At 51.6% G+C, this 23,711-nt stretch overlaps 8 protein-coding genes across 8 annotated transcripts; 5 read left to right on the forward strand and 3 right to left on the reverse strand.

Moving 5' to 3' along the window:
- The first annotated feature begins 12 nt into the window (after positions 1 to 12).
- On the forward strand, positions 13 to 1,217 carry EDD37DRAFT_174616 (glutathione S-transferase). The gene is made up of 3 exons (XM_062809900.1): positions 13 to 282; positions 355 to 731; positions 785 to 1,217. The coding sequence occupies exons 1-3, from the start codon at positions 233 to 235 to the stop codon at positions 1,132 to 1,134; spliced, it is 777 nt and encodes a 258-aa protein (XP_062666219.1). The 5' UTR covers positions 13 to 232; the 3' UTR covers positions 1,135 to 1,217.
- A 2,781-nt stretch (positions 1,218 to 3,998) lies between these two features.
- Positions 3,999 to 5,912, forward strand: EDD37DRAFT_569571 (uncharacterized protein; the record flags this gene model as incomplete). Its single annotated transcript, XM_062814228.1, has 5 exons — positions 3,999 to 4,302; positions 4,359 to 4,484; positions 4,532 to 4,600; positions 4,651 to 5,484; positions 5,572 to 5,912. The coding sequence occupies 5 exons, from the start codon at positions 3,999 to 4,001 to the stop codon at positions 5,910 to 5,912; spliced, it is 1,674 nt and encodes a 557-aa protein (XP_062666220.1).
- Positions 5,913 to 10,725: 4,813 nt separating this feature from the next.
- Positions 10,726 to 13,149, reverse strand: EDD37DRAFT_569693 (DEAD/DEAH box helicase; the record flags this gene model as incomplete). The annotated part of the gene is made up of 1 exon (XM_062814238.1): positions 10,726 to 13,149. One exon carries the CDS (start codon positions 13,147 to 13,149, stop codon positions 10,726 to 10,728), a length of 2,424 nt encoding a protein of 807 aa, XP_062666221.1.
- Positions 13,150 to 13,337: 188 nt separating this feature from the next.
- Positions 13,338 to 15,000, forward strand: EDD37DRAFT_174807 (phosphatidylinositol glycan, class A). Its single transcript, XM_062809902.1, has one exon. The coding sequence runs from the start codon at positions 13,491 to 13,493 to the stop codon at positions 14,991 to 14,993; it is 1,503 nt and encodes a 500-aa protein (XP_062666222.1). The 5' UTR covers positions 13,338 to 13,490; the 3' UTR covers positions 14,994 to 15,000.
- Positions 15,001 to 15,007: 7 nt separating this feature from the next.
- On the reverse strand, positions 15,008 to 15,929 carry EDD37DRAFT_653934 (uncharacterized protein; the record flags this gene model as incomplete). Its single annotated transcript, XM_062818629.1, has 2 exons — positions 15,008 to 15,768; positions 15,815 to 15,929. 2 exons carry the CDS (start codon positions 15,927 to 15,929, stop codon positions 15,008 to 15,010), a joined length of 876 nt encoding a protein of 291 aa, XP_062666223.1.
- Positions 15,930 to 16,974: 1,045 nt separating this feature from the next.
- On the reverse strand, positions 16,975 to 18,956 carry EDD37DRAFT_174829 (uncharacterized protein). The gene is made up of 4 exons (XM_062809903.1): positions 18,755 to 18,956; positions 17,741 to 18,694; positions 17,578 to 17,687; positions 16,975 to 17,527 (listed from the first exon to the last, which is right to left on the reverse strand). Exons 1-4 carry the CDS (start codon positions 18,830 to 18,832, stop codon positions 17,191 to 17,193), a joined length of 1,479 nt encoding a protein of 492 aa, XP_062666224.1. The 5' UTR covers positions 18,833 to 18,956; the 3' UTR covers positions 16,975 to 17,190.
- Positions 18,957 to 20,282: 1,326 nt separating this feature from the next.
- Positions 20,283 to 21,789, forward strand: EDD37DRAFT_582946 (26S proteasome regulatory subunit N9). The gene is made up of 2 exons (XM_062814427.1): positions 20,283 to 20,705; positions 20,756 to 21,789. Exons 1-2 carry the CDS (start codon positions 20,426 to 20,428, stop codon positions 21,634 to 21,636), a joined length of 1,161 nt encoding a protein of 386 aa, XP_062666225.1. The 5' UTR covers positions 20,283 to 20,425; the 3' UTR covers positions 21,637 to 21,789.
- A 103-nt stretch (positions 21,790 to 21,892) lies between these two features.
- EDD37DRAFT_174867 (uncharacterized protein) lies at positions 21,893 to 22,985 on the forward strand. Its single transcript, XM_062809904.1, has one exon. The coding sequence runs from the start codon at positions 22,002 to 22,004 to the stop codon at positions 22,752 to 22,754; it is 753 nt and encodes a 250-aa protein (XP_062666226.1). The 5' UTR covers positions 21,893 to 22,001; the 3' UTR covers positions 22,755 to 22,985.
- The last annotated feature ends 726 nt before the right edge of the window (positions 22,986 to 23,711 follow it).

Here is a 23,711-nt window from a genome sequence, read left to right on the forward strand (position 1 = left end):
CATATCTCTTCTCATCCAAAATTCCTCCGCATAGCTTCAAGATACCACGGCCTACAACACCTGTCTTTACATCCAAGACTCTACATATTGCTCAGACCACTATTACGGGAAGACGTCATCTTGTAGAGGTTGCTCTTTTTGATCGTGCACACGGAGCTAGCAAATTCTGCTTGTTTCATTCCGTCAAGAAAGAATAATCCCTGCTCAGCGACGCTTCCTTTGCAGCAACAGGATGGCTTCCGCACCTACAGAGAACGCGCAGCCCAAGGTCACGCTCCACTGGTAAGTAAAGATCCTTGGGCCAAGTGCTTATCGTCCACAATAGGCCGGTGTTTTCCCTCTGACATAAGCCAGGCTTGAGGCATCTCGATCCCATCGAATTCTCTGGTTCTTGGAAGAACTGGGGATTCCATATGAACTCAAGACCTATAGAAGGACCAAGGAGTCTCTTGCGCCGCCTGAATTGAAAGAGATCCATCCTCTGGGGAAGTCCCCGGTGGTTGAACTCCTTGCACCGGGTTCTACCAAACCCATCGTACTTGCAGAGTCTGCGGCGATCGTCGAATACTTTTCCGATTATTACGGGAGTTGGCTGGTCCCAAAGCGATATCACGACGGTAAAAATGGTCAGATTGGTGAAGAGACAGAATCCTGGTTGCGATATAGGATGCTCATGCACTATGCGGAGGGCAGCATTATGCCATTGATGCTTCTGTCCGTGATTGTGAAGAGTAAGCCTGACTTTGCCGATGGGACGTTTCGTAAACGTTACTAACCAGAGTAGGAATAAGAAACGCTCCAGTCTGGTTCTTCATCAAACCCATAACCGCCTCAGTAGCGAGCACAGTTGAGGCTGGCTTCTTGACGCGGAACTTCAAGAATCATTATGACTTCCTGGAAGGTCAACTGGCCACATCGCCAGATGGAGGAAAGTTCTTGTGCGGCAGAGACTTGACAGGCGCAGATATCATGCTGTCATTTCCATTGGAGGCTGGCCAGACTCGTTCCGGCTTCACTAGGGAACACTATCCCAAAATTTGGGATTATGTCGACCGCCTTCACGGCAGACAAGCATACAAACGGGCCACGGCCAAGATCATCGAAGTGGAGGGCCGATTCAAAGCGAATTTGTGATCAATCTGGCGGTCGCGCTCTCGTGCGATAGATCCGCTCTCGTTGATACGCCTCCAATTGCCGAGTACCTTCAAGTCGCTTGCGAAGCGACGCCAGTTGCGGCATACACCTTGTGATTCGTTCCTCGTGGAACGCACAGGCTCTGAGCCGGCGATCGAGCAATGCTATGGAGCCGATGGAAGAATGGGTCCTGGCTGGGAAAGTGCATCGCACGCCTTGGGAAGCTGGAACAGCGTATGGTTGGTTGTGCCTCTTTATTAAAATACATATACAGATTTTGTGGTTACACTTTTCCTGCCTCACAGCTGAATATCTGACTGTGTTGTCGACGTATCGGGGTCGGAAGAACGTCATCCTGCCGTATTCAGCCGCAGATACCATACTCATGTCGAAGCAACACTGTCCCTGGCGAGCGTGGGGGCCAAATGTAGATGTGATCGCAACAATGCAGGCGATCTATAGAACGAGTGCGAATGTCGACACCTTTTGGCATATGCTGACAACAACGACGGACATATCTGCAGAAGCGGCACAGAACCCAATCTCTCGGGATCTCGCAGTATATGAACAATGGCGCAGACTGGGCAGAAAGCTATATCACACGAAATACAAGCTGTCTCGTGGCTGCCTTACCCTTGCAAGCCTTGAAAGCTGCACCAGGCCGAACAAATCAGCTCCAATTGGCCTAACACACAAGGACTGGCTTCATCCCCAGACGGATAGGTCAAGCCTTCGACACGGGAGCATCTCGCAGGTTCCAACCATCAGACCATCTGCCCAGGTATACCCCAGTCCTGTCTTGGTGCAGCATCAGTCACTGGTCCTACCTGATTCGAACCTTCTTTCAACACCAGGTGGCTCAAGATATCCTAATGAACAAACCTTGAACTTTTTGGCAGTCTTCGTACAGGATAACGCACGTCATTATCGCAGTGGGAGCGGGTCGGGGCGTATCAACAAGCCTGCAGCCTGTGCAAGGAGCACGCGAACAGTGCCCATAAGCTGCAGCGCGGCGCTGGCTTTTCTAAGGCTGCCGAACCCCTATTTTCCCCGGCTTTCCAGCAGGCGACCATCGAAAGAGTAGCATATCGATGTTCGGCTAACATACGCATGGGAAATTGCTGCTTACCGATCTGCTGTCCAGTCCTGCTGCAGCAAACCTTTACTACCCAATCATTCAACCCCCATCCTTTTTACGCCAGAAGACTCGCTCTGTTGGTATTGATCTGGGCGTTTGTTGCGAGACCATCCTCAAAGCTGTCTACCCGTGTTGCCGGCAATTGCGTCTGCTTGGGTGGCCGCCCCGCTACGGGAAAGCCCATTTCGAGTACGTACACCCCCGTATCACTTGTCCCTTTGATTACCATAATCACCACTCCCTCTTATCCCTTGTCCTACACCGTCTCCCATCTCCGGTCATTGACTTTCACTGGCGCCGGCTGTTGGTAATCGACTTGCATCACAAGACTCGCGGGGAGGGACTTGTCAGACCACCCCAACCAATGGATGTCAGGGCGATGGCATTACTCAGGGCTTACTCATCGCACAGTCTGGCCAAGATCTTGCATCCTTCGATTTCAAGCAGGCTGTGACGCCGCAAAGCTCCGCCAGAAGCACACCAAGACCACACCAAAGGGTCCTGTTCGGCACACGCCAAACGTACTAGAGAGTTTCCAGGCTCGTCTTGTCATCTTGTGCGCTTTTCTCACGTTGCGGAGACCTCCGTAACCAGTCTATGGGAAGCAGATTGTCCTTCCAGCGCACTACGGCCCCCCAGCATTCAGGGAACCGCCCCTAAAGCCTATGGTCCCCTCGTGGGCATTCCTTCGGGAGGTGGACACAGTGCGCACTTGGTTTCCTGTCCCGAGGGGGTCCGCCAGAAAAAGTAGCTGGTCTTTCGCCGTTGAGAGTGGCCGGCTTTGCACGCGAAGCTGCGGCGCTTTTGTGCCTGCAGTGAGTGTGGGTAGCCGGCCGCAGCTGGAAGCGGTAGCCTGCTAGGCTGATCTTGCTGAGCTTCCGAGCTCTCACAGTGACCTGTCCCAATCTGAGTGATGACGGACCCACAATTGAGCTTCGATTTTGAAGGCAATGTCAATTACTCGGACACGCCTGAAACCGACTTGACTTCCCCAGCCATCTGTATTTCTTCAGCATCACCTGGGCGTCGTACGAGCACCAATGCAAGTGCCTGTGCCACTGGAACAGCCCCGAGGCGTGCTCCCATAGCTACTAATCAATTAGAAGGCACAGCCAGTATCGACATCTTCGCGACTGTCTCTGACCGTAACACCAAGCCTGCTGACACCGCTAATCCTTCCCAAGACACGCGACCTACCTTCGTTTCCCAACACCTAGAGGCCCCTACTGTCACCACCGCACATGCTACCGACTCTGAATACCTCCTAGCTTGTTCCTCTACTGATGCAGCTACGCTCGCTAGTTACACCTCCAGCTTCGGCTCCCAGAATTGGACTGGTCCTTTGCGACCGGTACTCGACTTCGCACCTCAGCCGATATATGAGCTTACTGGAGAACTGATCCACGAAGACAATCACGATTTTAACGAAGTCGACACTACTCCGATTCCAGATTCCTCCAGCGTGCTGCGAACATATCCGACAAATCCGCAGCAATCCAATAGTATCACAGCTGAAGCGGCCGCGCCTTCCAATGGTAGTAGTGCGGCGACTGCCTTTCTTCAGCCATCGCTTCCCCGATCTGCCTTGAAGCGTAAGGCAAGCTCGACTACGACCACGCCAACTGCTTTGTTGGCCGATAAGAAAGCACGACGTTATCCCGACTCATCACCTGGTTCTGCGCTCGAAACCACTACCGCAAACAGTCGTACAGTCACCTTTGAGCGGATGTCAGGCCTTGGTCCTACATCTCCAGATGAAGGATCTGCTTCTTCGGACCATGCTGCTGGTGCCAGGCAAGTTCCGGGTACAGGTATCACCTCTGGCACTCGCAGGCCTCGACAGGCCGTAGAGTCAACAGCTCGGCCGTCATTGAATCCTTCTGCATCGTCCCAAACCTCTGCAAGACAAAGGACTGGAACACGTACATCCACAGCGCATCCGCCTTCAATCTTACCTCCTGAGAAAGTGTTCCCGATTCAGATCGGATCTGAACTTTTTCGCTTATCTGGCGCATCCATATCGTCCGATGGTATGGTTCATGCTTCTGCTGTGATGGGAAACTCTTCAAGCTTACTCTTTTTCTAGCCCCCTCCTACTTCACTCAATTCTTCGAAGAACAGATTCGGCAGAACGAGGAGTCCGGCGGAGTTCGGACACTTTACATCGATAGAGATCCGATCACGTTCCGAGATGTAGCCCGGCACCTACAAGGTTCTGAGTGCTCCCTCTGGTCAGACATTGGCGCTAACGTGGTCAAGGTTACTATGTCAAGCCAGTTGATGGAAGCCACTTTGTGAAGCTGTTTGCGGATGCCCAATTCTATAGTCGTACGTGTGCTTTGCGAAGTCCGTCGGGGCTGATGCTGACGTTGCCTCAGTGCCACGACTGATTGATCAGCTATTCGAGTCCGAGATCTTCATCCAGATCGGTGAACGTCACTTTCAAATACCAAAGGACATCTTCTCCGAACCGGGCAACTCGCCCAACTTCTTCTCCCTAGGCTTCGCCGTTTTCTTCTCCACACCAGGTGAGGTATTCCCTGGCTTGGACCGCCGGGGACTATTGCGTCCGCCTTCCATAACTCCGCCGTATGTCCCAGGGAGATCCGCAGACATTTTCGGAGAGCTCCTTCATCTTCTCCGAGGGTACCCTCTTGACGTGAGGAATGAGTCCCATCGAGCCGAGCTACTACGAGATTGTCGGTACTTCCATCTCCGAGGGTTAGAGCAGAAGATCATAGCTCATGAGATCAGCTACAATCCGGAGAGACAAAAGCAAGAGATATGTTTACGGCTGGACGATGTCAAGCCTTCGGGGGTGTCATACACCAGCGACGATTCTACTGGGGACAAGTCGAACGCGGGAGGCTGGGTGTACTATGCCAGGCCTTTCGTAGACGACACATCGTACGAAATGGTGATCGAAATTGGAGGCGAAAGCACCTTGTTGGATTTGACCGATATGAGAGCCGACTTTTACGGCTTGTCCAAGGCACGAGTGTCCTCTTTATTTCAGGTCGTCGCAAACAAGATGAATATGCCTACAAATGCACCTCTCGGGTTGATGATGCTCTCGGGAGGGCGATCTTCGCATTCCGCCAGTCCTGGGCATACACCATTGAGCGAAGACCGTGTCAAAGTGCGCTTTGACGTTGCGACGGACATTACATTGGACGGGGAGCGCTACGACGCTGATTGGGACAGCCAGACGGGTCTGGTAATGCTTCATGGCCCTTCTACCGCTCCTAGTGAATCCGGATCTGAACCGGACATAATGAGTGAGGGTACCACCTCCAGAGCGGTTCCTCCTGCTGTCGGAAGCCACCAGCGCCGACCCAAGACTCGACAGACCCAAACTGGCGCGTCATTGCAATCCACCTCCGGTCGAGGATCCCTTCCTGTTCCGCCCATTCAAACAAGTCGATTGTCCGAGCAGCCTTTGGCGAAAAAGAGGAAGAGACAAAGCAGTCAGGGCGACCTTGGGGAGTGGACGATTCGTACGGGGCAATGGCGACTGCGGGTGCAACCCAATCCCTCGGATGCGATACGAGGTGGGTATGAGCTTGTGTTCATTGGCGTCAAGATCGACGCATACTCGAACGAAAGGGCACGAAATGCTAGGAGAGGCTTCCTCAGCTAGGAACATTTCTCAGCCTTACTTTCGGAAGCGAACTATGGTCCACATCCTTCGACTGGCTTACGCAACAACAATTTTGGCCACTTTGGTCACATAATCTATCTGCCTGCTCGATCTGGCGGGCGGATTGACTGTAGCACTGGACTAGGGTGACAAACCCCTCAGAATGTGCTCAGCAAGAGCCACGCGTCACAGTATCCCTAACAAACATGTTGCGAACAGTTTTCGCACAACGAGCACCTCACGGTCCGCAATAATCTTCGAGTTCTCCCACATGCGTTGCATATAGCGTTGCATTTTACTTCGATCTGGAAACTGTCTCGATGTATTTTCATCGCGGTGGACACCCTTTACGGCCGCGATACCCATTTACTATTCCACATATACCCCAGCAGAGCAGCATAAAGATGTGGAAGATGGCCAGACACATCAAAAGCATACATGTCTTTTTTCGGCATTTGCATGTATCATGAGCAGATACTTGCCTTTTTGTCTCGTGCATTCTTCATGGCTTGGAAGGTGCGTGGCGTTCTGAGGTTTGGGATTCTTCCAAGAACTAGGAATGGGTCTCACGACCTTTTCAGGGGAGATCCTTCCAACGTCTCGTTTCCCTCCACATACCGAAATACGAGTGCCTTCCGTGAGGAGGCTATACTTCGGAGAAGGCAAAACTCGAGCCGAAAATAGCGGTGTGGCAAGGCGTTCATCTGAGCGCATTTCTGGTGAACAGGTTGTACCGAATGGGCGTGCTGGATAGCCTTGCAGGATGGAAGGCTGGGGTTAGGTGGTGTGGAGCTATACTGATATAGTGATACTCCATCCGGCATACTGAGAATATGTATTTTATGGCAAACTGCATACATTGGTCAGCTTGAGTGTAATTACGCGACATGCCATAACATCCAGCAGTCTTGGCCATGTTTGTGATCCAATGATGGACACTCTATGTCATGAACTATCAAGGTTCGCTGGGTGCCGCGTAACGCATTGCATGCCAGACCAAAGACAGGTTGACAGGGTATTCTGCCTTGGGATGCTGCAGCAGCGACAGCCTTGCGTGCGAGTGTCACGCAATGCATGGACTTGCGCTAGTGCATACTCCATTCTCGGTAATCTGTTCGTGGAGAGCAATCCTCCTAGAAAGCTCCCTCGTCGCTCTCAGGTTTCAAGAAATAGATGTCCTGTCCCCTTATAGCCTATGGTGTCGAGTGAGCCTGACGAAGGAGGACCAGGGAAGGCATTTCGTCCTGCATACTCGCGTCATCCCGTGACGTTATGCCATGGTGAACGAGCATTTCTCCCCGGAGCTGAGGGACAGATCGATATGGGAGGCCCAGCCCAAGTCATGGGGTTTGCCTCCCTCGCGAGCCCCTGATGTGCCGGAAACGGATTGTGACTCGACTCCTTCTGAGGTGTTTGTGGCGTTGCGAGCTCGTACGAGAGTCAAGAGACTGGTTCGCCCTGTCGCCCCTTCAGTATACCTGACCAGGTCTGTCGGAGAGTTTGGCGCAATGAAGGAAGGAGGATCGGGGTTTCGTACGAGATCCGCTAGCCTACGTAGAAAAACGCCCCATCTTTCGTCGGATCCCACCAGAATAGATGGATGTTGGATGCAAGTGAGACTCTGCTGTGGCGTTGCTGTAATCTGCTATGTTGAGAGTATTGAATAGGTTGAGGTAAGGTAGCCAGGACTGGGCATACAACACTGTCTTGAAGGCAAGGCCTAGACAGAGCAAGTACAGATGCATTTGTATTTGCCGACGTGATTTCCGAAGCGAACAGGCCTGGAACACAGGCTATCGAGGGTGACGCCTTGCCGAAGATGACCTCAGATGGTGGCAGAGACCATGGTCAGAAAGGGGGCAACAGGTTGCTTAAGCAAGAATGCTAGAGTCGTGGGTGGTGGAGGCAAAATGTTCTCAATCCCGGTCTCCTGATTAATCATCGAACCTTCCCATTGTGGAAACAAATCCTGTCGAAAGCCGATGATACCGACACCTGAGGCCGAAACCAGTGCCGACACGAGTGCCGATATCACAGGGATTCATACTGGAGTCGTGCAGCATAAGAAAGGTGCCTCTGTGAAGAGCATCTATCACAGAACGGTAGGGCTGCGTCGGATAACGACTTGGTCCGTAGAGGCGACACGAATGGGTCTGCGAAGCCGCGGATATCTGGATGTGGAATGAGTAGAGACAAACAATCATTGGCGACGAAGGGCATCATGTAAGACAGAATAAAGTCAGATTCATCCCTGATTACACGGCACGGGCAAGGACTGCACGGTCTGCACCTAGGTATAGTAGATAGGCTTCCCATTCGAGCCCATTGAGCCTATCCTCGGCTGGGTCGACTTCATTCTCGATGAGGTATCTGGCACATCCGCGATCCGTGACAGTCACACGAGGACGGGGAAGGAGCCTTGTCGCAGCTCAAGAAATGGTCTTTCCTCCTCGATACCTATTTGACACTAAGCCGTACGTATCTGGGAGGGGATCTTGTGGATTCAAGAAGAGACATTGGCCAGCAGGTAGAAAGTCCATGTTTCTGTGTCGACAGTGCGCGGCGACCTAGCGTTCAGGCCTTGGAGCACTCTCAAGAAAACGCTCGATGAAAGCAAACCTCGCCATCAGCGATGAGTGCGGCTGTCAGATGAATCGAGATATTGCGCCAGAATACACGAGAAACTGGGGATCCTGAGAAACTCTAGACCCCTTGCTGACTTGTGTCACTTCCTGAGCCTTGGCTCCTTCCACTGTTCTGCTTTGAGGTATTGCCCAAGTAGGAAAGAAGTCCGTCGAAGAAAGGATTGGGGAAAGGGAGCAAGTCTTTATTTCCACCCGGGGAAGGTCCTGGCATCCAGACCATGGAAAACCCGGCCGTGTGATCTGGCTGTTTCGTGAAACCGAGGTATAATATTCGCTGAGTATGGGCGAGAACATCGTTCGTGTTTTGTGATAGAGGCTCTGCTTCTTCCACTGAGGCGATCTTGCTGTTTGTCATCATGAGGCAATCAAGCCATATCTCAGAAGTCGATGAGAAGTGTTCGATAGCTCTGCCGTTGGCACAATGATGCCAGGGAAATGCGCTCAACCTAACTTGTGGTTTACATCGACTGCCAGTGATAGTGTGACACTTGGTGCGTGTACGCAGGCCACGCCATGATCAACTGATATCTACTCTTCAAGGTAGTCGCTCTCATCAATGCACTCGGTTCAAGAAGCATAGTCTAAGACTTCGAAAGAGGTGAAGCAACCTTACGTCCCAAGCTCGAGGGTTCGACGAGGGCGAATACAGTAGGTGGACCCCAGGCTCGACATGTCACTTGTGCAGCAATTCCACACTTGTCCCTGCAGAAGTGTCGGCAGACTTTGCCGTCGGCAATCCTCAAGGTGGCCTGGACGAGCGATACTTCCTTCAGCAGCAGCTATTTCCATGAGCCATATTCCTCAAAAAAACCGGCTTTGAGGCAAGTTCTGGCTGTCACAAGAAGACTGCCGAGCAAACGACATTCAAACTTGCGAATTGTCTGGCTCCGAAGGCTTCCTGGAATATCGGGAGTTGCGTACTGGAGGCTTGAAATCATCTGAGAACGACGATCGCCCAATTTCTGGTTAGACAAGATTCCTCAAGTGGTTTGACGCCGGGTGACGAAGATCTTGATAATCAGCCTTTAGGTTTGACAACATCGTTCAAGCCTGGCACAGTCCTTGACTTTGCTCCTCGATCGTCCAACCACCTCGAAGATGTGACTAACAGGTTCGTATCGACGCCTGTCATGACTCGCTGCTCCCTGCATTATTGTAATGTGAAGACTGAAGAATGCGCAGTCTCCTTGGCAAGGTGACATAGATCACAAGAGCAGATATCGACTCGAGTTGCTGTACATCTAACTTAGCCAAGGCCGAACCCATTTGTTCGTCGTCAAGGACTGCTTCGCTAGGGAAGCGAGGTAACCGCGCGTCCATGTAGTATGGTACTACGACTGTATAGTCATTGTTCATTGTCTGATGTAATCAGAGCGAGAAGCGATACCGACCGTCCCTGTAGTGCCAGAAGCGAGGCAGTTGCCATTTTGGGCTGATTTATGCACATCTTGCCCGCTGCTCGCTTGTAGTATAGTATGGTTTTCGGACTGTTGCCAGTTGATGCGAACGCTGGACGCAGACAGGTCTACCAGATGAGTATATCTCAGTCGACTTTTTCAACCCCGTCAGCCGTATACCTACCGTGTTCAACGCTGGAGGAGGCAGGTAGTCAGTGTTTGGTAAGAGTGTATGAAAGTATTGGCTGGCAGGAGCAGTCCACCCACAACGGATCAGCCGGTGTGGTGGAGACGCAAGATGAAGGCAGAGCAGGATGACATGAAGAATGTCGCCTGGTCTTGCTTTTGGTGAGCGTTGGTTGAGAGCAGTCATCCAAGCCACCATACTACGTGCGGCTCGTGACGGCCCTTCAGCTTCATTCAACCGAGCTGTATTTTGTCCAGGCTAAATTCGCGCGAGCACCAATCAGGATATTCGCATGCTTGCTGCATACATACATCGCTTTGCGCAACCTGGTCAACAGGGCGGACAGCCAATAATGCGTTACTCCGGGGCGGCGGACAAGGGCTGCGTGAGTTGACGCACATAAGCGAGACTCAGGAACAGGAAATATTGCAGTATGTGAATTTTGAAGTGTCAAACTGTTCATTGTTCTTTATATATGGGCGGCTTGCTTGCGCGCGCAAATGACGCTGTGGGTTGATAGTGCGATTCGAAGTGCATCATCGAAGACCCATACTGGTGACTAGGGTCGCCGACTCGCCGCAATGTTAGGTAGCTCGAGCCTCCTCTCCTAGCTTCTGCAGTGCTTCATCGTATCGCTTTCTGATGTCCTCGTCGCCGACAGTCAGTGTAAGGCGCTTGATCTTAGTTTGCCTTTGGAGTTTCTGATCGTCTCCACCAGCGCTGGCGCCTGCGTTATTAGCCTTCCCTCCAATCTCTCGCCAAAACCAAGCACCTTCACGGTGCTCGACAAAGGTCCAGGCCTGACCTGTTTTGCCAGCCCGAGCAGTTCGACCAACACGGTGAACATATGTCAGAGCACTGTTTGGTACATCGTATGAAACGACGTGTTCCAGATCTGGTACGTCCAAGCCACGTGAGGCACGATCTGTACAAATCAAGACTGATATCTTCGACCTCAAGAATAATGACAGCGCACGCCGAGATGAACCCGATGAAGCCGTGCTCCTGGTCAAAGTCGAGACTCGAGTTGCAATGGCAGGGTAGAGCAGAACGAGCAATCTGGACAAGCGAGTCGCTGAAGCTGTTGAGCGGGCAAAAATCAATGCTCGAGGAGTCTTTCCGGCGCTGTCAGGTGGTTTCTGATCACCGTTCTGCTGACCTTTTGGAGGCCTCTCTCCATGTGTTGAGCTTGCGACACTTGAGTCGTCATCAGAAGACGATGATGTTGAGCTTTCGGAGTCAGACGAAGTATCAGAGGTCGAATCCGACCCGGCGTCAGACTCCAAATCAGTTCCCACTTCCTTCGTGTCCGGTTGTCCCAAGTTGATCCCAACATGATGTCTCAGAAGCTCGAGCAGATACAAGGGCTTATCAGATCCATCAGATATTGCGATTGCCGTCTCCCTCAATGATGCAGGCAAATGGAAAGCGTCCCTGACATCGCCAGACGGTGTTTCGGCCCCAAGCTCGGCACTTATAGCTTCACCCGTGGCGGCTTCTTTCGAGGAGCCGCCCAACACAACCAACCTAGGATTGTGTAGTCCCAGTGCGTTGAGCTTTGACACGTCGCGGGTCATGGTCGCAGACAGCAGGATCTTCGTGACTTGTCGTCTTGGCGGCGTCATTCTCATGAACTTGAGAAGGTCATCCCTCTCCCGTGTGGCGGCTTGTGATGCCAAAGCTGGAGTGACTACGTCAATCCACTCTTGGTAGCTTTCGTTGAGCAACCTATCAGCTTCATCTACCACAAGCCATTTCACATCGTTTAATGTGAAACCAGGAGTAGATTTCAGATGGTCGACAAGACGGCCAGGCGTTGTAATGAGGATGTCCGCTCTCGAAGAGTATCGAGTAACATAACCAATAGAAGCGACAGGATCTTCGCTTTGCACCTTACGCATAAGCCTTTCCAGGGAGAAGTTGGCCCAGTCCACCCTTTCCCGCTGATGTCTGTAGTACTCTTCTGGACTGTAGATCTTTTCTTCTGCAACAAGCATGTCCTGCTCATCCTTGAGCGATTTGCTGCCAACAGCGGTGGCTATGACCAGAGAGCTTCCCGCAGCGCAAACATCGCAAAGTTCGCGTACCTGCTTGACAAGTTCTCTGGTCGGCACCACAATGACAGCCCTCAACTTGGTTCCAACGACGTTCCTCAAGCCAGATATGATGGGTACAACGTAGGCCAATGTCTTGCCAGAGCCGGTGGCGGCAGACACGCAGAGGTCGCCTTGATGCGTGTCCGGCCCGTCCAATAGCAGGGGCACGACAGTTGCTTGTACGGGAAATGCTCTGTCAAGGTTGGCTTTCCGCAGGTTGTCCAGGACGGTTCCGGACACGCCGAGCGACTCAAAGGTGCTAGAAGAGCTCGATGGGACATTCAGAGGCCTTTCTTGCCAGGAAGGTAGTGTCGAATAGGTTGGTATACCTGGAGCGACTTCCACCTGCTCCGGCTGAGGTATAGGCTCCAGTCCGTGAAGCACTACTGGAGGTTTGTCTGAGGGTGTATCGACTGATAGATCTTCGTGCTGCCCTTTCCGCCTAGCTTTCTCAAATTTGGACAGCACAGATGCGTGTCTTCGATCATGTACCTCATTATAGTCTTGACCTTGCTCTTCATTTTGATCGAGCCCTGCGTGCTCAAGGTCATCTTCCGGCTCTTGGGTTTCCGAGTCCATCGCTTCATGGTTCGTGGTTTTCTTCGAGGCTCGAGTCTTTACTTTGATTGCAGGTTTGCCCTCTGAGGGTTGTTTCGTGACTCGGTACCTGTCAATGACACTCTTTCCAGCATCTTCAGCGATTGCTTCGGAGACCTTTTCGTCTCTCGGAGTAATAGCTTCACGAGTCTCAGGGTCGGCATGCTCGGAATGATTCGAGGATTTTATACGCTTGCTTTTCTTTTCTCGCGGTACAGCATCTTGTTCTCGTTTTCGCTTTTCTGGCTTGGGAGAGGCACTGGTCGCATCGACCTTCTTTGCGGGCGGAACATAACGCGAGTAGAAGTTAGACATTGAGAAGCATCCTTGACTCTCTCTGTGGTTCTCTCGATAGACAGGCAGGTACGGTCGCAAAACACCCGTTGGTGATTGCGGCCGAAAAAAAGTCATGGCTGCCCCAATATTTGACTGGCAGAACTCCAACACCGCCTGTAGGAACGCGGAGACCATCACTTTCGTATTTCTCGTGTCATCGACCGCGTCCGACTCATTTCCCCATCGCATGCATTGCAGACCAATCATGGAGACATCAAAACACCAGGGCACCGAGCCCATCAACCAGAGAGGAATGATATTGAACACCTCATAGCCGGCATGGAGGCTTTGGCCTTCTTTCCTTATCACGACTATTCAAAATGCCTTACACCATTGCCATGGTTTGTGACTTCTTCTTCCCTCAGCCCGGGGGAGTCGAAAGTCACATTTACCAGCTATCAACAAAACTGATCGATCGAGGCCACAAAGTCGTTGTCATCACCCACGCATACGAAGGTCGTACAGGAGTTCACTATCTCACGAATGGATTGAAGGTCTACCACGTTCCATTTCTGGTCATCTATCGAGAAACCACCATGCCGACCGTCTTCTCCTTCTTTCCCGTCTTTCGCAACATCGTCATCCGGGAGCAGATCCAAATCGTTCACGGTCATGCCAGTTTGAGCAGTCTGTGTCATGAAGCCATCCTACATGGCCGGACCATGGGTCTACGTACAGTGTTTACAGATCATTCTCTTTTCGGATTCGCCGATGCTACCTCGATTCTGGCCAACAAGTTGCTCAAATTTGCATTGAGTGACGTCGACCATGTCATCTGCGTCAGTCACACCTGCAAGGAAAACACTGTGCTTCGAGCATCGCTTGATCCGTTGATGGTTTCTGTCATCCCCAACGCAGTGGTAGCCGAGAACTTTCAACCTCGAAACTACACGTCCACATCCGATGGCATAGGCTACATGAGGCCTAGACCCCTGCCTCAACGGCTTGGGCCTGGCGACACCATCGTGATTGTCGTTATTTCACGCTTGTTCTACAACAAAGGCACGGATCTTTTGATTGCAGCAATACCAAGAATCCTCGCACAACATCCCAATGTTCGGTTTATCATTGCTGGATCAGGGCCGAAAGCCATTGATTTGGAGCAGATGCTCGAAAGACGGATGCTACAGGATAAAGTCGAGCTTCTGGGCCCTGTCCGTCACGAAGAGGTCCGGGATGTCATGGTCAAGGGCCATATATACCTGCATCCCAGCTTGACCGAAGCCTTTGGAACTGTGATCGTCGAAGCAGCTAGCTGTGGTCTGTATGTGGTTTGCACACGAGTGGGTGGAATTCCTGAGGTCTTGCCTGCGCATATGACCACTTTCGCCAAACCCGAGGAAGAAGATTTGGTTGCAGCAACTGGCAAAGCCATCGCAGCGCTTCGGTCGGGCAAAGTCAAGACTGAGCGGTTTCATGATCAGGTGAAAATGATGTATTCCTGGCAGGATGTTGCTCAAAGAACTGAAAGAGTATATGACGGTATCACCGGAGCCATCAGCGAACAGGAGTTCTATGGCCAGGACGCCAGCGCGAACTGGAGTGCCACCCGTGGGCGTTCCTATGCATTAATTGACCGACTGAAACGCTACTACGGATGCGGAATCTGGGCCGGCAAGCTGTTCTGCCTCTGTGTGATCATCGACTATCTGATCTTTGCGTTCCTGGAGATATGGGCTCCCAGGGCCAGCATCGACATCGCCAAAAGCTGGCCACGGAAACCTTTCATCAACGACAAGAACAAGCCGGTGGAGAACGGCATGTTTCGTAGGAGAGGGACAGATCTCATGGACCGTCGAAATGGTTCGCTCGTCATGCGCTGACACGGATCGATTGTCTACGTCTCTTCTCTCCATCGGATGGCCCAGTTGCCCTTGGCATAGCTAGGTTCTACAACTGATCCATTCATCAACGCCTCGCACTTGCGAAGGCGTGGACCAACAGACTCGTCTGCGCCGGCCTTGCCGGCTTTGTGAGAGCGTTTTTCCGACTTTTTAGGCTGGTCGCCTCGACCCTCGGGCGCTTTCTGCAGGAAACCAAACACAATCAGCCTCCTGGCTGCTTTGCGAACCATTTCGCGGTGTTCGACTCGCCGGTTTCCCTCCTGTCTCCTTTTGAGCTTTTCAGACTCTGACAGTGGCGGTCCAACACGACCAGTCTCATTCTCCTCATCCCAGCTGTCGTTTGCATCTGAGACGACGAGGCCCGGGGAAGTATCACGACTTTTTGGCTCTCCGAGATTTTCTAGCGCCGCGGCCTGGTGGCTGGGGTTGGCGGTCGTCGACTCCACATCGCTGGTGTCTGATACCCCCGCCGCTGCACTTCCGATGCTGTCTGTATCCTCAGCTCTACTTTCGTCTGCTTTGGATCCGAACACGATCTCCTCGATCTCATCCATAGTCACCACGGCGCGACGATCACCTTTGACCAGTTTCGACTTGGCGGCTGTCTTTTCGATTCCAGATTCTGGCTCATCGTTTAGAAGGGCAACTATTCTTCTTTCAATCTTTCGATCTGATGGCCCCGGTTTACGGTGGCGACAACCATCTGAACAATATTTGATGACCTTATTTTGGTCTTTCTGCACCTTACGAGAGCCTTTACGAAGTTAGTCAAAGAACTCAAGCTGGAACGAACAACGCACTCATCGTTCTTCCGCAGGTTTGACAATAAGCTGCATTTTCGCCCTGGGTTAGATAGTAAGGCGGAGGCACAGCTGAACGTTTCCCAGGTCGGGACCATGAATCCATCCAACTCATGTTGGGCAAAGCAGTCGACACAAGCCGTGTTGAGGTGAGTCGTGATGGACGTCTGTGTAGACAACGGAGAAGGACTCTTCTCAACATTCAATCTACTATTCTAGTGTGCACAAGACCAACATGTTGAGGAAGGATGGAATTTCCATCAAAGATGACGACTGTGACGCCATTGTACTTCTCGCGAAAAGCCCTTGCAGGAGCCCAGACCAGCCAGTGCAAGCCTTGCGGTTTGAGCCTTGGAACCCCTCGTTTTAGCAGTCAGCCCCGCCAAATACTACCTAGAGATTTTACACCCGTATATTAGGTTGTCCTTGCCCTAACATGGACTGTATGTTTGGATCAGGTGCTGCCTGAGTTATCACAAATCCAGACGAGTGAACTCCCTGAATTGCTTTTCGTCTCTGCGAATGTTCTCGCGCATCATCAAGCAAGTCCGTTCTAATTTTGAGGTTGAGGCATTCTGCAAGGACGACCAATGCCAGCAGCAGCTCCCCTGCTGACTCTATTGAGCCACATCACCAATACTGTCTTCACAACGTAGACCATTTAGCTAAACATTTAGGGTAAACATCCCAGATCATGCAATCATTCAACTGAGGACGGCACCAGTCTCGTTGTCGTCTGCAGCTCGATGAAGTTACTCGATCTATTCGAGGGACTTCTCGACTGCATCTCGTATCTCTCGATCTTAATTGACATGGGACTCACCTTTCGGCATTTGCCGTGAAGACACATTTGTCGCTTCTACTTGCCACTGCATTGATCAGGCCGTCCCAATATGCATCCCAAAGGCTCTGACGGGGCCTGCCGCTGCAAAAAGCCACGACTGAGCCACAGCCCAGAGGTGGTTCTTCCCTGACCTTTCGTTTGTTGCTGAACTTGATACTTTACCTCATTCTTCCCACAAGAACGCAGAGGCCCCAGGGATCAGCACTCACACGCCATCAGGATATCTTATTTCCTCTATTTCGCCTGTCAAAAAATGGCAGCCAGCCCCGAGATCATCCCAAAGGCCACTGTTTTATGGACCACAAGCTTTGATGCGTTCATGCAACAAAAGGATTAAATATCCGGGGGAGATGTAACTCCAATGTGCCAATCTTATAGAGGCGGAAAATCAACTCCTGATCTTTGACAATGGAGGATCGCCCTCGCCTATCAGTGCTCCAGTGATCGCATGTGGTCAACGTACTCCATACTGTACATACATAAGCATGAGCCTTCTACTCCAAAAATCTGCAGAGGCTTCTTCCTTGTTTTGTTAATCGGAAGAAGACACTGACATTGGGTCACCCCTGCCATGTCTCCCCAGAAATTCTTCGACATCAACGATAGACATGGGTATTGTATCCTGCTCGAGAACGAGATAACATCCTCGCAATTCTGGAAAGACGTCGGCGAATCTCTGGCTAACGGACCAGTTTGCTAGATTACATATGTGATCCTGGAACATCGCCGAAACCGTCATCGAGCCAGTCTCTTCATCGATATCGATTGCGGCCTCCAAACCATAGTCCCAGTTGACGCTGCATCCCAGGGTTTGCATAGCAACGAGATAGTCACGCATGTCGTGGATCAGCCCATCACGCATCTCAGGACTAATGAACGCATAAGTCATTGTCAAATCGAGCGCGGAGAAAAAACTTACAATATTGGCAAATCGATTCCTGGATGATGTTGGACGAGTCTTTGGAGTGCTGTTGGTCTCATTGGATCTGGCAGCAGAGAGTATGTCTCCACGGAAGGCGCGATTGTCCACTGTCGACATGTCAGCAAACCACGCTTCTCACGGTCCATGGCACATCACTGACCCGCATGAACCTCGAATATGTGAAGATGGATGCCAAGGCGACGTATATGTCGAAGTCCTTCAGAAGACGCATATACTCGCAGGCCCATGTGTTCGGTGTGTGTGGATCTTCTGGCCTGCGTCCATGGAAATAGACCGACAACTCGACTTCTGGGTTTCCAAGCACCTCATCGATGGGTGTGCCCTCAGCAAGCTGCCTCCGTCCAAGATCCCTGAAGTCGGTGTAGACTGCAGCCAGCGGACAGCGCTCCTCCTCGAACAATGAGGGCACTACGAAGTATTCTGGAATTCGAAGATAATTCTCCTGCTGGTGCTGCCGACTTGATTCGAAGCCCCTCTGGGCCATCTCCCATGGTGATTGGCCAAATATGGTGATGGATTTGTATTCGGGCATGTGATGGTTCTTCGGGCAAAATATTCGATATTGGTCTCTCGGGTCGAAATGGGGGAATTGTGGTAGGCCAGGCTCGGACGAGTTTGATTTTGACCCCTGCGATTGTCCATCGACCGACCCTGGTCGACCTGTGCTTCTCTTTGAACCTTCTGCTCTTGGTCCGTTGTGGTGTCTTTGCGACGACGGGATTGCACGCCGTTTTGTTAACTCCTCACTTTGGGTCACATCATCTCGGTTCTCTGCGCGATCCTGCTTCCTGGCTCGAGAGAAAGGCCAGGACTCGGGTACCTCGGGGCTCAGTGAGTCTTCGAAGTTATCGGAATTTGGGATCTCGAGCGTCTGCGAAAGCGTCTGAAAACGTTTATCGTCTCTAAGCTTCTGTCGATGCTTGTCACTCCCAGCTTGAATGTGTTCGAGCAGGCACTGAATCAAGTCTTTCTGGAGACTAGCCTCGGTTTGAGCTCGCTCCCAATGCACCTTACGACGCTTGTCGAGTGTTTCATCGTATACGCATTCGATGTTCGATCGACCGCAGGCACGACAAGGATGGCCACCCGAACACTGAAAAAGCAATGCATGTCAGCGAGGTGGGTTTCGAAACAATAGTAGACTTCACAGCACCTTTGATTTTCTGGCTTTGCAGTTGAGACAGGCTATGCCTATGTGCTGTCGAGTCAATCCCGGGCCCGGCGTGGACATGAAAGCGTTCAATTCCGTGAGAAGTGTAGGTACAATTGAGTTTCAAGGAATCCTGAGCGATGAGTGTGGCGGACGTGTCGAAGTCTTTGAACCCTTGCAGCGGTGGATTAGAAGAGAAACGCTGCTTGTTAGGTTGGGCACAGGATCCGGCCAGTCAAACGCGATTCGACAGGATAGCATAGCCGGTGGTTTTATAAAGATCTGTAAGTTGGCTGCCACTTGCACATATGCGGAGTATCTCTTACGTCGATGGGTGGATTGCAAGATGCAGATCTTGCCAAGCATCGAGATGCCCATGCTCATGAGTGGGCATGCCCGTCCCCGATCCCTAAGATTTCGAATCCGATGCAACCGAGCGCCTTGAGTAAGTTAAGGTACGATGGACAAACGTCTGTTATAAGTCAACGGTCTTGCAGCTTCTCCACCCCAGTCAGTTTTGTTCATGTTGCTCATTTACTACTGTTGAGCAGAGCCTCGTTTCTTGTCGAAAGTTAGTCGCCCTATTCACCTCTACGCAGGCAAGTCGGGCCGCGGCTAAAGAAAAAGATGAGACCTAGTGCGATTTGAGACGCTTGATCTATGGTAAAATTCTCTAGCAGCCTGACCCCAACATCTTTGCCTGCCGTGGAGAACTCTTCTCTTGGGAGGCGCTGCAAGCTTTGTGAGCGATGGCAATGCTAAAATACGAGTAGATGCTGGAATATGACCATGAGAGCCGAGCCAATTGCTTCAAACTCACTTTTCATCGATGTGTCTTCGCCACGGTAGACTGCTGACAAGCGTTTGGAAACGAATGGCCTGCGCAGTGACACACATGCTACCTGAAACCAGATCGAGTGCGAGCGCACTGGGAATGTTGAAGCAATTGTGATCTGCGCGACGGTGACAATGGTGGCTGGTCTCATGTTATCTCCCACCAACAAATGTCATGGACGGGTGCCGGGGGACAAATGCAGGAGATGTTGGGTTGACAGAGATCCGCCCAAGGCGCCTCCTTATTCGAATTTGTCCAACTTTGAAAGTAGAGTGCGCATGACGTGCAAGGAAGGCAGGACAGATCTTGGTAGATGATGTAGAAAGAGTCTAGGTGGGAGTCTGGTAGCACTGGCAAGCATCCTTCATTGTGTTCATACCTGATAGTCATGTAGTTCGTGCCACGGAGTGAGACGCCTGGGAGGCCAGGATAGCAAGCAGATTGATGGGAGCAACGACTTGATGTCATTACCAGCATCTTCTCCAACCTTAGAGCATCGATTGTGTTGTATAACCTACCAGATATCTACCTGCCTATCTGCTAGGTATGCATACATTAGGTATTCTAAGGTACCTTGGGTGATTTACAGTAGTCCTAGAGGTCAAGTACGGAGGAGCTGGGGTTGACTCCCGATGCCGCTTGGCATGATTCTTTTGTCCGCCCGGCAGGCACGACTGAGCGGCGCGTCAACTGCGCATGCACCAGTAACCCATTTCTGCCCATCCTCAAACAATTTCTGGCCTCGTCGACAGGAACACAAGCAACCTTGCAGCGCATTCTTTTCCGACCAAACATAGTCTTCTTTCAGCTGGACCTCTTCCTCGAGCTGCGTGTTCGACATGTCAAAACAAACCGACCCAGAGGCCATCTCTAACTTTCTTGCCGACCAACGGGACGAAGCACCTACAGAACTCCAGCACATCTTCCTAACATTTGAAGATCTCTGGGAAAGAAAACTATGGCATCAGTTGACGGACACATTACTTGAATACTTTTCCAACCCCGAAACCGCTGCGCAGAGACTACCCATCTACAACACCTTCATCATTAGTTTTGCCGACAAGATCAATCAGTTGAAGCTCGTCAAGCTCGCCCTGGGTGCCTCTGCGCAAATCGAAGGTGCGTCTACTATGTCCACCGCTGTCGTAACGTTTACTAATCCTGGGCAGATGATACCGACCGAAGCCACTTCCTTCAATCCCTTGCGGAAAGAGTAGACAAGCCCGATTCCGAAGAAGCCCATGTCTATACCATCACAGAGCTTGCGAGTGTCTACCTCAAATTGGGAGAAAAGGCCAAAGCAAGAGAACAACTAGACAAGGCTCAAAAGACACTCGATCAGTTTGACTTTGTGGAGAACGTCGTGCATGCGGCCTTCTATCGCATCAACGCCGACTACTTCCAGGCTGAAGGCGACTACACATCCTACTATCGAAACTCACTCCTGTATCTTGCTTGCATAGAAGAGTCAGAGTTGACTGCGGAACAGCAGCAACACAGAGCATACGACCTTGCAATCGCCGCCCTGGTTTCAGATACCATCTACAACTTCGGAGAACTATTACTGCACCCCATCCTGGACGCTCTCAACCCACCACATCCAGAATCATGGCTGCGGGATCTACTGTTTGCTTTCAACCGCGGTGATCTGGCAGCATTCGACCGAATGTCAAACAACCTCACTAAGAATCCAACGCTCGAATCGCATCGCATGTTCTTGTGGCAGAAGATCAACCTTGCTGCCCTGACGGAGCTAGTCTTCAAGCGACCACCGCATGATCGCGCTATGACCTTCAAGACAATCAGTCAAGAGACGAATGTGAAACCAGACGAGATTGAACATCTCATCATGAAGGCATTGAGCCTAGGGTTGTTGAGGGGAAAGATTGACCAGGTTGCTGGCATTGCTAAGATCAACTGGGTACAACCTAAGGTCTTGGAGCGGACTCAGATTGAGGGTATGAGAACTCGACTGCGGGAATGGGACAGCAATGTCAATGATCTGGGCCATTGGATAGAAGGCGTGGGCAAGGATGTGTGGGCAGCATAAGTTCTTTCGACTGTACCATACAGCATAGCAATGGCGTTGCAGGCAAGCCATGGTAAGCATAAGGCCTTTGAAGTAGTCCACAAGAAGAAGAATGTAAGATACAGCATTCTATTGTGATAATCAGAGTTCGGCACTGGACAAATTGTCTTGCGTAAGTTACTATTCAGTCTACCTTTGGACTTGCGGGTCAGGCTCTGCGCAGACGACCAGGATCCACCGGGGTTCATCCAATGCACTTTGAATTTTTGGCAAGCAACACCACCTCGAGCTCTTCGACATCTTCGTCTTTATCGTCCTCACACCCGTATGCAAGTCTTTTGACCCCTCATTCTTTCCTTTCTGACAATCGGGTGAGGACCTCAATCATGAATTCCACAGCCACAAACTTCTTCCGCGCATGTCGCGCGCCGGCTTCACGCAGGCTACTTCAACACGGTCCATCAATGAGTACACCCATTCCAAGAACAAACACACCCTCACATTGCCGCCCCTTCTCTTCGCAGCGGCATCACCTCGCTCAACCAGCCAGTGCCGTCCCATCTTCCTCTACACCCGCACCTCCCGCCTCGACTTTGATCTCCCAAACGTCCGACTCCGGACCCAATGCCGCTGCAGCTCTCGCGGCCGCAGACGCAGTTTTCCTATCTTCCACATTCAGTCTAACAGGCCATGTCTCGCGCGTCGGCACCATGCGCAAGACCGTACACGTCTCACGCACCGCACAAGTCTGGGACGCATACCTGCAGAAACACTACAAACGCAGCACGCACGACCTGGTGCACGACCCCCAGGACATCCTCAACGAGGGCGACGTCATCACCTACGGGCCCTTCCCTCCGAGTCTGCGCGAGCCGCGCGAACAAAAGGGCCAACTTGGCGGGAATAATCGCGTGAGATTCATCCTGAGGGACGTGATCACGCCGTTCGGCACGCCTGTCGATCAGCGTAGCCCGAGAGTCGTGGGGAGTCCCGAGGGTCGTTGGGTTGGCGGACCAGGACAGGTGCAGAAAGTGGTTGTGCGGGCGAGAGGGAAAGCGAAGCCTAAAGTTCAAGTGCCGTTGACGGCGAAGACGGAGAAGAAGGGTGGTCCAGCAACGGCCCAGAGGCAGGTCGCGTGAGATGTTTAGACGCAGAAAAGAGCCTCTTGAGTAAGGTCTCTGAAGGCCTGGCAAGCTCAGGAGGGCGGCAACAACTATTTGACCCAGGCTGTGCGGCAAAAAGGAAAACGAGATTCATGCATGGAACCCAGATGAGCAGCACAGTTGCCTGGATACAATCGAGATGCAGACGATGCAGAGACGCATTGTCCGATGATATTTTGCTGCGACGCCTTGCTGATCCATGGTACAAGGGTACCGACTCGGTTTCGACCCTTGATGATCGGGCTGCGAGTATAGACCTGGTCTCATTTGAGACACCGACATTTAAGGGAGGACGAAAGCACCGGCTCCGATGCGGAGACTTTGCTCGTCTATATCCAATACTGCCATTCGGGGCTAGATGGCCACTAGGGAGGCGAGATCTCTCACCGAGCAGCTCAAAACACCAGCAATAACAAACGGATGAGTGAAACCTGGTAGATGGGCCTCCTCCAGCCCTCGATTGGGCCAAACAGGAGCGCATATTTACACTATAATCAGCGGACTGAAGTGCTGACATGGTCGATCGTTTGAGCAAGGAGAAATCGGGGCCAGATCATGGGGTAAAGACAAATCTACAAGCTTGCAGTTGAACAGACCTTGTACTATGATAGACACTGAAACAATCAATATATATCAATCTCGACTACGAGACGTGATATTGTGGAAGCCTTCTCTCTATCGTTCCTCGTTGGAAATGCCTGGCAATACTCATTTTCAGGCAGAATGCCCTTCAAGAATACCTAGATGGTCTTCTCGTCAATCATGTCTATTTATGCTACGCAATGCTTCTTTGATATCGAATCTATTAACCTGAATCCAGCCTTCCCTTGCCCTTAAATAGCGCAAGCCCACTATGTCGTACAGTCTCCGAAAGCTTCAGAGCGTCACTTCCTGTTCCCGAGTGATGATTTTGGCAACCATGTTAAGTCGTGT

Source organism: Exophiala viscosa, assembly GCF_022695815.1.
Source record: "Exophiala viscosa unplaced genomic scaffold EDD37scaffold_13, whole genome shotgun sequence".
Taxonomy (NCBI): domain Eukaryota; kingdom Fungi; phylum Ascomycota; class Eurotiomycetes; order Chaetothyriales; family Herpotrichiellaceae; genus Exophiala; species Exophiala viscosa.

Excerpts from the sequence above, each read along its gene's own strand:
- EDD37DRAFT_174616 (XM_062809900.1), top strand. The coding sequence starts at position 233 with ATGGCTTCCGCACCTACAGAGAACGCGCAGCCCAAGGTCACGCTCCAC. Across the intron at positions 283-354 it reads CCCAAGGTCACGCTCCACTG|GCTTGAGGCATCTCGATCCC; the intron begins GTAAGTAAAGAT and ends GACATAAGCCAG. Across the intron at positions 732-784 it reads TCTGTCCGTGATTGTGAAGA|GAATAAGAAACGCTCCAGTC; the intron begins GTAAGCCTGACT and ends TAACCAGAGTAG.
- EDD37DRAFT_174807 (XM_062809902.1), top strand. The coding sequence starts at position 13,491 with ATGCCTTACACCATTGCCATGGTTTGTGACTTCTTCTTCCCTCAGCCC.
- EDD37DRAFT_174829 (XM_062809903.1), bottom strand. The coding sequence starts at position 18,832 with ATGTCCACGCCGGGCCCGGGATTGACTCGACAGCACATAGGCATAGCC. Across the intron at positions 18,695-18,754 it reads GCAAAGCCAGAAAATCAAAG|TGTTCGGGTGGCCATCCTTG; the intron begins GTGCTGTGAAGT and ends TTGCTTTTTCAG. Across the intron at positions 17,688-17,740 it reads CATATTCGAGGTTCATGCGG|TGGACAATCGCGCCTTCCGT; the intron begins GTCAGTGATGTG and ends ACATGTCGACAG.
- EDD37DRAFT_582946 (XM_062814427.1), top strand. The coding sequence starts at position 20,426 with ATGTCAAAACAAACCGACCCAGAGGCCATCTCTAACTTTCTTGCCGAC. Across the intron at positions 20,706-20,755 it reads TGCCTCTGCGCAAATCGAAG|ATGATACCGACCGAAGCCAC; the intron begins GTGCGTCTACTA and ends AATCCTGGGCAG.
- EDD37DRAFT_174867 (XM_062809904.1), top strand. The coding sequence starts at position 22,002 with ATGAATTCCACAGCCACAAACTTCTTCCGCGCATGTCGCGCGCCGGCT.